Source organism: Erpetoichthys calabaricus, chromosome 2, assembly GCF_900747795.2.
Source record: "Erpetoichthys calabaricus chromosome 2, fErpCal1.3, whole genome shotgun sequence".
NCBI lineage: Eukaryota > Metazoa > Chordata > Cladistia > Polypteriformes > Polypteridae > Erpetoichthys > Erpetoichthys calabaricus.
Window position 1 is genome coordinate 53952392 of NC_041395.2, and position 11895 is coordinate 53964286.

An 11895-nucleotide genomic window follows, 5' to 3' on the forward strand; every position below is an offset into this window, starting at 1 on the left:
GGAGAAGGAATAATGCGATAACCTGAACATTTGTCTCTATCTCGACTGGAAGCGGCGTTCATTTTTTTATGTCTTTCTGGGTACAGTATTCGTTTACCTGTGGATTAAAAAACGAAGAAAAAACTGAGACCAGCGCTTTCAAACTTTATTATAATAAAAGACTTGCCGTTCATTTACTGCAGCTTTTTACCTGACGTAAGCATTTATGAATACCTGTATTCGTTTGAGCGTTGAAAGAGTATATATTAAAAATTCAATGTGACTTCTCAGTTACATTCTGAGGAAAGAGATCACTCACAACTCTAGAAACTTTATCACTATTATTAGCAAATCCCTGATACGCAGGTTACATTTGGTCCAGAATGCTGCTGCTCGCTTTCTGGTTGGGGCAAGAAAGTCCGATTCTGTTTCTCCAATATTAGCTTCTTTACACTGGCTGCCTGTCAGTTTTCAAATTGATTTTAAAATCTTGCTGCTAGTTTTTAAATCTTTACATGGGCTTGCTCCTGCCTATTTATCTGAATTGTGTGGTTTACACCAGCCATCTAGAGTGCTGAGATCTTCTGGTCAGTTGTCTCTTGTTGTCCCTCGTACCAAGTGTAAAACTAAGGGGGACAGGGCTCTTGCAGCTGCTGCTCCTCGCCTGTGGAACTCTTTACCTCATCACATAAAGGAGTCGTCTACAATTGAACTGTTCAAAACAAGATTAAAGATTCATTTCTATTCACTTGCATTTCCGTGGTGTTCAGTAATACTGATGGTTTCCTCATTGTGATTATGTAACATTACTTCTATTTATCATTTATTTTATTTATGTTCATTTATTTTATTTCTATTTATGTTGTTCATGTTAATTGAATGTTTTTCTTTTATTCTATCATTGTAAAGCACTTCGGCCACATCATCCCTATGTTGTTTTAAATGTGCTATATAAATAAATTTGACATTGACATTTGCCTCCGGAAACTGAACTTGAGGGTGCTTCTACCTGTGGCTGCTGAAAGCGAGTATGAAGTTAAGCAGGCAAACAGAGTGTAACAGACAAATGCAGACTATAAAATCCTTCAGTGTAACCCAGTTAAGGGATTACATGTCCAAAAGTTACCCATGAAGAAATCAACGCGGGTTAACCTGGTTTCTCAGAGATCAATAATCCCAGTTTCTCTAACAAGGGTTTACGTGGCATTTTAGAAACCAAGTTACTGTGAATAACTGGGTTGTTAAAACAATAGTAAATGCATTCAATGTTAGCCCTGAACAGCCACAGTGGCTGTAGATTTTCATTGGCACTAATTGCTATTTAAAACTGAACTCCTTGATTGATGTTCTGTATTTGTGTTTCACAAATTAATGTTGACTTAGCAGTATGTGCCTTGTTTTCTCATAGTTTTGAACACAATATTTTCATCTAGTCTGCTTGTTCAACATTCCATTTATTCATGACTGATCTGCGTAATCTATGGCGACTGGGACCTATCCAAAATTAGGACACAACCCTCAACAAAGCACCAGCAGACTTCATTCACGATTTTAGTCACAATGACCTTTGAGCATTTGCAAAGAACAAACAAATCTGCAGCTAATAATTAATAAGAGTTGTCACAGATGCTCATTAGGACTCACAAATCATGATTTACAGTTGCACAGGTTGTGTGAAAGGAATGGGAGCACCCACCCTCGACCCACCCGGAAAACAGTAATCAGTGTCTACCCAGGTCTCAGCTTGGTAGCTATTGACATTTGCTTAATCACATATATCACTTCCCTGTGACCCTGTAGTTAGGATATAGCGGTTTGGATAATGGATGGATGGATGGAGATATATGACTTGTATACAGTATTAGCAGATTGTGATGTTATCTGACTAACCATCCTATTAGAAAATTATTTACAGCATTCTCTTACAGTGGTTGTGAGTCAAATGATTTGCTACCACCATGAAAGGTGATTATATGTAGCTGAAATTGTGATTGTGATGTGTCGTAGGAAAAAAATTGTAGGGATCACAATACCAGTAGACTTGGAACCAAATATCAGAATTACAAAAAGGCAAAAATCAAGGCCAGTGAAACTAAGCAATGTCTAAACCAAACTAATCTTTAAATTTCTAATTATTTTTGAATTGATTAAATTAGTCAATTCAAAGAGTGGACAAAAGAGGCTACTCTCCACCAATTTAAATAACATTAGTGTTATGACGGTGCTCAACAGTGCCAACGAGTGCATGTCATGGTAGTTGACTTGGCAGCTTTAAGCATTATAGCCATACCCATGCCAAAGCAAACCATAAAAGGGTGATATGGAATCATGACATGTACAAAATAATATTAAATAAACTATAACAAAATAACAAATTTACTGTATGTCTTTATACATTTTCCTAACACTTTTGCTAAATATATTGCAAAAAATCGGATATGGATATCCTTATTTTGAAGTACTACTTTTTTTTTTCCTTAAGTTACTTTCATTCATCGACCCGCCTATATTTTATTTTTATATATATATAAAAACTGAACTGAATTGAACTGTATGGAAGAATGGTCAACAATACCTCCATCCAGAATCTAGACACTCATCAAAGGCTATAGGAGGCGTCTAGAGGCTCTTAGATTTGCAAAAGGAGGCTCAACTAAGTATTGGCTTATCTAAATGAGCTTTTGCATACAACAAGCAACTCTATTTGTGGCGTGAGTGCAGAAAGGGCTTCTTTCTCATCACCCTGCCATACAGATGTTCTTTGTGCAAATTGCAGTGAATTGTAGAACGATGTACAGATACACCATCTGCAGCAAGATGTTCTTTCAGGTCTTTGGAGGTGATCTGTGGGTTGTCTGTAACCATTCTCACAATCCTGCGTATATGCTGCTCCTGTAGTTTTCTTGGCTTGCCAGACCTGCTGGGTTTAACAGCAACTGTGCCTGTGGCCTTCCATTCCTGATTCCATTCCTTACAGTTGAAACTGACAGTTTAAACCTCTGAGATAGCTTTTTGTAGCCTTCCATTAAACCATGAGACTGAACAATCTTTGTTTTCAGATCTTTTGAGAGTTGCTTTGAGGATCCCACGCTGTCACTCTTCAGAGGAGAGTCAAAGGGAAGCACAACTTGCAATTGACCACCTTAAATACCTTTTCTCATGATTGGACACACCTGTCTATGAAGTTCAAGGCTCAACAAGCCCGGGTCCTCCCTGCGTGTTCTCCCCGTGTTTGCGTGGGTTTCCTCCGGGTGCACCGGTTTCCTCCCACAGTCCAAAGACATGCAGGTTAGGTGTATTGGTGATCCTAAATTGTCCCTAGTGTGTGCTTGGTGTGTGTGCGCGCCCTCCCCGGGGTTTGTTTCCTGCCTTGCACCCTGTGTTGGCTGGGATTGGCTCCAGCAGACCCCCATGACCCTGTGTTAGGATATAGCAGGTTGGATAATGGATGGATGGATGAAGTAATCAGTATTGAGCAGTTACATTCATTCAAATCAGCAAAATTACAAGAGTACCCACATTTTTGCACAGCCAGTTTTTTACACTTGATTTAATTTCCATCTATTCATTATCCAACCTGCTATCCTAACTGTAGGGTCACAGGGTGATTTACTTTCATACAACTAAATACTGCTTCACTAAAAATCTTTGTTTGGAAAACACCTCAGTACTCAGATGTTCCTAGGAAATGAAAGACATACCACTGTTATCTTTTTTTGTCAAAAGTAGAGTAAATTATTATGCAGGCTGAGAGGGGTTCCCAAACTTTTTCATATGACTGTATGTGGATATTGAAGCATTGATTCTATGGGGAAAAACAGGGTTAAGGACCAACAGGGGTAGATGGGGTCACACAGCAGCCCTCCACTCTTACCTCTCAGGGTCCGGTATTTATTTCCCACCCCATCCCATTGGCTGCAGTGAGGGCGTTATCTGCGAATATGTGCAATTAGACCACAGGCATCACAAAATGAGTTACACATTTCTCATAGCCGATAACTGAATTCGCGGGTACAGACTCCACAGATAGTAAGGAGTTACAGCAATCTTCCTAGGAAGACTTAGGGAAATTTGTGGTTCTGATACTGTATATGGCTGTTATGGTACCTAGAACACATTAGTGCATTATCCGAATTTAGCAGAGTCTGAGATGAGCCACTCTTTGTAGCACAGTAGGGCTGTCAAACAGTAATTCAGATTAGAATGTTTCACATCCACCTTAATAAAGGGACAAGTATCTGTGTGTCTGTCTGGTTGCTATGTCTCTGTCATTCCAATAGATGGTGCATCACCAACATTAGCACTGCTTTCACAAATCCCATACCAAGTGCCAAATAACATAAAAATATGCATTGCAGGGTGCACTTCAAACATTCACGCGGAGCTTTGAGTTGATCATTTAGATTTCAACCAGTCTTGAACAGGTAGCACAGCTCGTGTAAAATGTTGTTTGAATATATTGAAAAGTTCATTTGAAGGTCTTGGAGCTAGTTAAATAAAGATTGACTTGCTGTTACCAAAATAAATTGCTTATGCATGAAAGTTTAATAAAGGCATTGAAAACCACTCTGTTGTCAAACATTTATGAAAGTTACATAGTAATTCACCATCAGAAAGACACTTTCTGTAATACTTTACATCAGTTGTATCACATTAGGCTTCCTTTCTTTTGCTTGCAGAGGTTTGTCACATCCCATTAAGAGGGGAGCAAGTAAAGTGCCTAGAATACCTAATGTAATATGCAATTTCTTATTTGTCAGGTTAGCTATTGCACTGTTCTAAACAAAAAGTAGATTTTCAATTCCGTTGTAATCCAATGTGTATGTGAGAACACAGAGGCACATTATGGAGACTGCAATAACTTTACAAAGACCAAACCTTTTTCCCATGTACCTTCCAAGCTCTTTTCACCTTCTCTCAATCCTTTACTACATTGGACACACTGTCTCCTTACCGGTATCTCGGCTCCCGCACAGCCACTGACAAGGAATGACCTTTAAACCCTGTAATGTAGTAGATATCCATGGGAAAGTCTGCAGATCTGCATCCACTGCCCCCCAGTGGATAAGGGGAACTCTCCTGACCTTCTGACCCCTCGCCATAACCTTTGTTTCAGTCTAGTACCCACAGAGTAATTGCTAACACGGCACTCTCCTGTTGCAAAGTGGCTGCTTACCTGTCTTCCTGTTATGATGGAATCCCCAGATCGCAACTTTAACATTCCTGTTATTTAATGGCCCCTTCCACATAATCCTGTTATTAGCTCCTTTAATATAATGTGGGCCATGACAAGTGCATCTTCTATTGGCCCATGATCATCTCATTTTTCTGATGGGAATAATATGTATATAATATGAAGAAATAGTGCACATTGAGAATTTCTAAAATGAATTATTTTGTTTTTTTTTATTATAGATACAAAGACTACAGAGAACCTCCATGGACACCAGATGAATATGAAATCACAAAACAATTTTGGTCAGTCTTGGCAGCGAGACTCGCATTTGTAATTGTGTTCCAGGTGAGTGTCACAGTTTGGACTCTGCAGGTCCCCTAATTTGAGGAACCCTAACCCTAACTTGTTTCTTGCCTGTTTTCAGAAACAAATTTACATGTAGGCCAAGTAGTGGCCGTCATTTTTTTTTTTTTAATTGTTAAAACGTTAGTCGTCAATGTGCCTAGTATAAACAGGATGTAGTTTTGCAAAACTTCTAAAGAAGAGTGGGTTCCATCTTTTTTGTCAAATTACAGCTGTTGATGTACCTGTACTTCTGTCTCATATATGGTTTAATTCCATTAGAGCAGGGGTTCTCAAACTCGGTCCTGGGGGCCCACTGTGACTTCAACCAGATTCATAATCAGTGACAACAACTGATAACACTGAGCTCATTTAATTAGCTGGGGGGGTTTTCTCTTCTCTTTTTCAACATTCAGAAAAGCACGACAGCATGATTATTACATTTTACAACACACTAGCTGGATTACCTGGCGTTGCCCAGGCTATTCATAGTTGAAATATGAAACAAAATACTGTATTAATTTTGATTTGATTAGATTATGATATTATGATTTGATTATAGATATATATAACTTTATATAGTTTGTATTTATATATATATATATATATATATATATATATATATATATATATATATATATATATAAAATATAACTTTATATAGTTTGTATTTATATATATATATATATATATATATATATATATATATATATATATATAATTTTTTTTTGCCCGCAAGTTCGTCCTCATGAAATTCAATAACGGTCAGCAGATCATCAAAAAACAGTTTAACCCTTTCCATATTATGGCTAGAACACTTCTTTATAAACAATGTTTCTAGTCTTTTTTTTCTTGTGCCAAAATGACCAGACTGCTGGGTGAGCTGACTCTCAAGCGTGCAACATTTCCACTCCGACGAAACTTAATGTCTGACCCTGAAACTTATTGATGGTCATAGAAAAACAGACTTTAAGTGGGGAACTGAATTGAATTCAAAGAGGAAATCAGAGGTTATTGAGGGTATGCAGGTTATGAGCACTGACTCCCGTTGAGTACATCCGGTCAATATTGTCGCCTCGATAATATTGCTTTTTAATGCGGTTACCTGCAGACTGGTTCCATTACAGAGTTTGAACGGGTGTAGGTTTCACAGCAACATCACTGGAGCACCCACTTTCAAAATAAGCCTATGGGTTGGGAGGCCCGGTGGTTTAAGCGTATTAAGAAATTCAACAGGATAGTTTGTAGCATCATTCATATTTAGCACCAAATCTACCGATTTTTATATTCCATTTTATATTCCTTCAAAAGAATTTAATAAGACATCGCTGATCACGCTTGGCTGGTCGTTTTTTGAGGTCAGAATAACACGTTTGCATATCCATTTCATAGGCTTATTATGGATATAGGCAATATCAGGATGCATTTTGGAAATTAAGTCTCCCACAGTGGTCACGACCACCATCCGATTCTGGAAAATCACCGTGCCCTATTTTGAGCAACAGGTCTGAAAACTGACCAGCGAAAACATCACCCCTTAGATGGCCTCTCATATTTTTGACGAATTTCAGTTTGGTCACCAATGGCCACAGAACATGCTTTGACTTCATCTGCTCGTGTTGCTCTGGGCACTACTGGTAATATTTGACGCAAATCGTCTACCAACAACACTGTAACTCCACCCATCACCTTTATTATTACCAGTGATATCTTAAAGGCTTCTATTCAGAGCTTCAATACCCCTTTTATGTGCCATAGTGCTTTCATCCCGAACAATAAGCTTAGTATGTCACAGCACTTCTGCCATGTTACTTTGCTTGGAAATATTACATAAAGGGATCTCGACTTGTATCAGGTTGAAAGGAAGCTTAAAAGCAGTATGTGCAGTCTTGTCCCCTTCTAGAAGTGTAGCAGCAATCCCAGAGGACGCGACAGCTAAAGCGATTTCATGACTGCTCCTAACCTTTGTAAAGACAAAGGAGGTTGAAATGCTAACAATATTTTATTTATGAGGATATCGAATAGAAAAAACCAATAGGGATATCTATTTGTGATATTTATATATGATAGGGATATCAATTTAATAAGTGTTTAAAAAGGAAAAAAATTGCACTGAAAAGTACAGTTTTACAAATTAGAAGATAGAACCAAAAGTAATATCAAACACGCAGACATGCTGCCTAGACAGCCAATGTCACATTTATAATGAAGCGTCCAGCGCTGTGCTGCTGCTTATATACTTAGTGGCGGTGGTGCACGCGCAGTACGAATACTATGGCTATTATTTTGTTACAATTCTTAGTAGCTAATAATTACACAATTGGTGTGCATATTAAAAAGATGAAAATTAAAATGTTTTTAATGCAGAAGTACATATTTATTTAAGTATTAAAATACGTCTATTTTTTGTTATTGAATTGTCTGCATACCAATTTTTGTGTTTCTCAGTTCAGTAGTTTCTGATATACGGGTGTCACTTTAAAAAAAAAAAAAAAATGTAACCCCCCCCCCCTTTTCACCCTGTCAGGGGTTAATTGTCGAAAAATCCCTTCTTAGTGGGTGCCTACGTCACGAAAGGTATCTACTGTACAAATTTCACGTTTCTAGCTCCAGCAGTTTAGGCTGTGCATTGATTTATTAGTCAGTCAGTCCCCGTACAGTCTTATATATAAAGTTTAGAAATATTTCTATTTTTGCTATAGATTTAAATGCTTAACTCTCTTTTGTTAATTTCATTATATTCTGCCCTTTCTTTGTGGCCTTTGCTCCCTTCATTGTATCTTAATAATGACAATTAAAAACGAGCAGACAGCCAGGCAAGCAACACTGAATTGTGAAAGGCTACTTTAGCGTCAGACCCACTAATTAGTAAGTAATGCATTAATTAAACAATTAGAACACCTGAATAAGTAGAATGAAAACAGAGTGAAAATATTGTTAAAAAGAAAAAAATGCATCATTTCCATATAACTTTATTACATTTAATTTTTTTTTTTTTAACCAAACTTAGTTTTCTAATTTCTATATTGCTCCCAAAACACAGAATCTGGGAAATAACAATTCACTTAATTAGCCCAGGAGTCCAAATAACAACAGAAGCTGCTTGGAACAAAAACCTGCAGCCACAGGTGGTCTCCAGGATCGAGACTGAGAAGCTCTACCTTACACCATTCCATTGAGTCACATTCTTGGAGTAACCTACCATGCAAAAATATGAAGATAAAAGGAGAGTTTGGACACAATATAATAATATCAAAACAAACAACTTCCATTGCAAATAGTTGGCATTATTCAAAAATATAATTTCTTAGCAAAACTGTGAAAACTATGTTCTCCCATGCAGCAGTGACATTTCTTTGTTGTAACCAAATTAATTATTTTTAGATTTTTTTTTTTTGTAGTAAACTCTGTACTCACCCGTTGGATTCCATGTGTAATGCTGTTGGTGCTTTTAAAAGCATGCAGCTGTCTTAGATTTGCTTCCATAATGTCAAGAAATGTAGTTTTACTACAGACCTGAATTTTGTGTGTTTGACTACACTTTACAAATATTATAGTCAATCTGAAGCTTGTACAGGCAGGCTACTTGCAGTGAGCCATGGTGAGTATTTCCTGCATTCTTTATTACTTTCTCCTATACAAAGTATAAGGAAAGTATTGTAATCGTCCAAAAATTCAACCTCGAGATTTTGATGAATCTCGACGTTTTAGACCTCCCTGACTCTGATTTACTTTCTCTTGTAGGGATTGTAATCGTCCAAAAATGAGATTTTGATGAATCCCAATATTTTAGACCTCCCTGAGTCCCAAAGTACCATTTTTTGGAATTATGTCTGTGCGTGTGTGTGTGTAAACATGATAACTTGAGTACACTTTCAGTTAGGTCAACCAAATTTTCCATAGAAGTATTAGGTACAAAATGTAGATTTCTTTCAACTTTTGAGCGATTTCTGCTAACCAGAAGTGGTACTTTTATTCATGCAGCTGCAGAGTCTGATTTATTCACCTTTACTTTTATAATAATTGTTCAATATATTATTGATCTGATTTGTTGTTGATGGTTCTTTTAATGTACATAATATAAAAATATAATCATTGTCTTGTGGTTTACTCCTCAAATATTCATCCCCATATCTGATTATATGAGAAAGTCGAGGGGAGACCACTCCTGATTTTTTTTTTTTTTTTTTAAAGCCTTCTGTCCATTTTAAATTTAAAGGATTTTTTTACTGAGCTAAATGTCCAATTACACACCAAAGTTATTTCTGGTCTCCATATGTGAGTTGTGAGTTCCCTTTGCCTTTCCTAAGAAATATTTTAATTTGACTTTAACCTTGTATATTTTGCCTAGTACAGTAAGTGCCATCTTTTTTATACTTGGGTTATTCTGAGCAGATGTGGTGCGATTTAGTGTGTGTTCCACAGGAGCAACTAATTCATTCTCATCATCGTTCATGCGTGAACTTGTTGGATGACGATTGCCTGTTTATAGAAATGCGAGTATGTTCAGTGTATTTAAGCAACATTCCCTCATGCACATATTCTTTTTCTATTTGAATGCTAACATCAGTCACTGCTGCCGGGAGTGGTTCTCATTAGATTTTCCAAAATGTTCTCCTTGAATATCAGCCGCTGTGAAGAACAAACCAATGTAATCTACTTTGGCTGCAGCCCAAAGCTTCTTGGGTGCTTCTCAAGCAACAATCTTTCATTGTAATGTGTGTAACCAGCGGCACCTGGAGAATGGGCAGGACATTTATAAAATACTAGCTGTGTAAGCCCGTGCTGTAAAAATCCCTGGGTCCAAGAAACTACTGAAATCATCAGAAAAAAAATTGAACTGTAGAGATGTGAGGTAATTGAAAAGAACTACTCTGGGTGTCTCTCTCCTAGGAGGATTCGTTTTGCTGATGTGCTCACATCGCTTGTGTATTAGTGGCGGGAGGAAAAGTAAAAGGGATACCGTTTTACAGATGTTAGCGGCTATGCGACTTTGTCTTTCTTCTGAGGTTTCATTTTTGCTGACGTTTTCTGCTCACCTCACTTGTGTTATTAGCGGCTAATCGAGTTTTCGGTTTCCTCACAGGTGGAGCCCTTACCCCGACTACACCTCTCACCTCCGGGCCGGACAGATAGACAGACACACACACTTCCATGCGTAGACCTTTTATATATAAGATAAATGCCTAATTAGTGGGTTAATAATGATGAGTAAATAATCCAAGTACAAAAGTCAACTAAAATCAGGAAGTGCAAAGGCACACAAAAATTAAAAATACTGGTGTGTGTTAGGAGCCGAGTTATAAATTTGACCGAAGACAACAAAATTGATTAATTGCCCTCTTGGAATGTTCCTTAGACCAGTTTTAGTGTTCAAGGCAAAATGTTTTTGAACATAAACACCCACTTACAGTTGTGTTGTAACTTCAATAAAGTATCTAATTACTTGTAAGAGCAGTGCACAGCACACCCACAGTCAGCAGCTATTCTGGGTCTGTGTTAACATGAACTCTGTGAAGGGTCTTTGCTGCCATTGTAGCTTCACCTAGGTGTGGAGTTTATTTTAAAAATGTGTTTGAAGCAGCCCCCAAATATCCCATCAAATCAATTTTGGGTGTTCAATTGTAGAGGCATTCTGCACAGACAAATGTTTGCCCTCAGATTCTTTGTAAGTGGATGCTTTTCCATTGAGATGCTCGGCTGAAATCAAAGTACAGTGGAACCTCGAGATACGAGTTTAATTCGTTACAGCACTGAGCTCGTATAGCGAATTTCTTGTATCTAGAACAAACTTCCCCATTGAAAATAATAGAAATCCAGTTAATCCGTTCCGCACCACAAAAATATTCACATAAAAATCAATTTTCCTAACAACACTGATAAATAATATATACTGTAGTCTACCTTTAATAAATAACACTGGTAAATAATATAACTGATTATTAAAAGAATCAAAACATGTGTACAAAGTGCAGTAGAGCATTCAATAAATCTTTAAATAAATAATCCTTAAAACAGTTGTGAAGTGGAGGTTTAAAATACACAAGAATAACAATCCTTTAACACGAGGTTAAAACGTCAACAGGAAGCAGTCTTTAAAAAACAGATGACAATCCCCGGTGCTGCTTCTCTGTTAGCGTCAGCGTCTCACCTGCTTCTCCCATGCGGGCTCTGCAACAGGCGAGACACTCTTAATGCAGCTGACCTTCTCTACACCGTCCTGCTTCAGCTGTTTGGCTCGCCCGTTCAGCTCACTGTTCAGCTACACGCGGGCCTGCACTCGCTCGCTCGCTCTCCCGCACCGACTTTCTACTGCTGCTGCCTCCTGCCTCCTCCTGCAACTTCCGTTCTCTCTCTCTCTCTCTCTCTCTTTTTCTCTCTCTTTTCTTTTACTTCTT

General features: G+C 37.8%; 1 protein-coding gene across 41 annotated transcripts in view; it reads left to right on the plus strand.

Moving 5' to 3' along the window:
* ano1a (anoctamin 1, calcium activated chloride channel a) overlaps positions 1–11895 on the plus strand; it is a 380680-nt gene that overhangs the window by 364474 nt on the left and 4311 nt on the right. For all 41 annotated transcript variants that reach the window (XM_051923706.1, XM_051923669.1, XM_051923693.1 and 38 more), the window contains one exon: positions 5395–5500. In XM_051923706.1, the coding sequence (XP_051779666.1) occupies positions 5395–5500 (106 nt within the window). The remainder of the gene's footprint in view (positions 1–5394; positions 5501–11895) is intronic.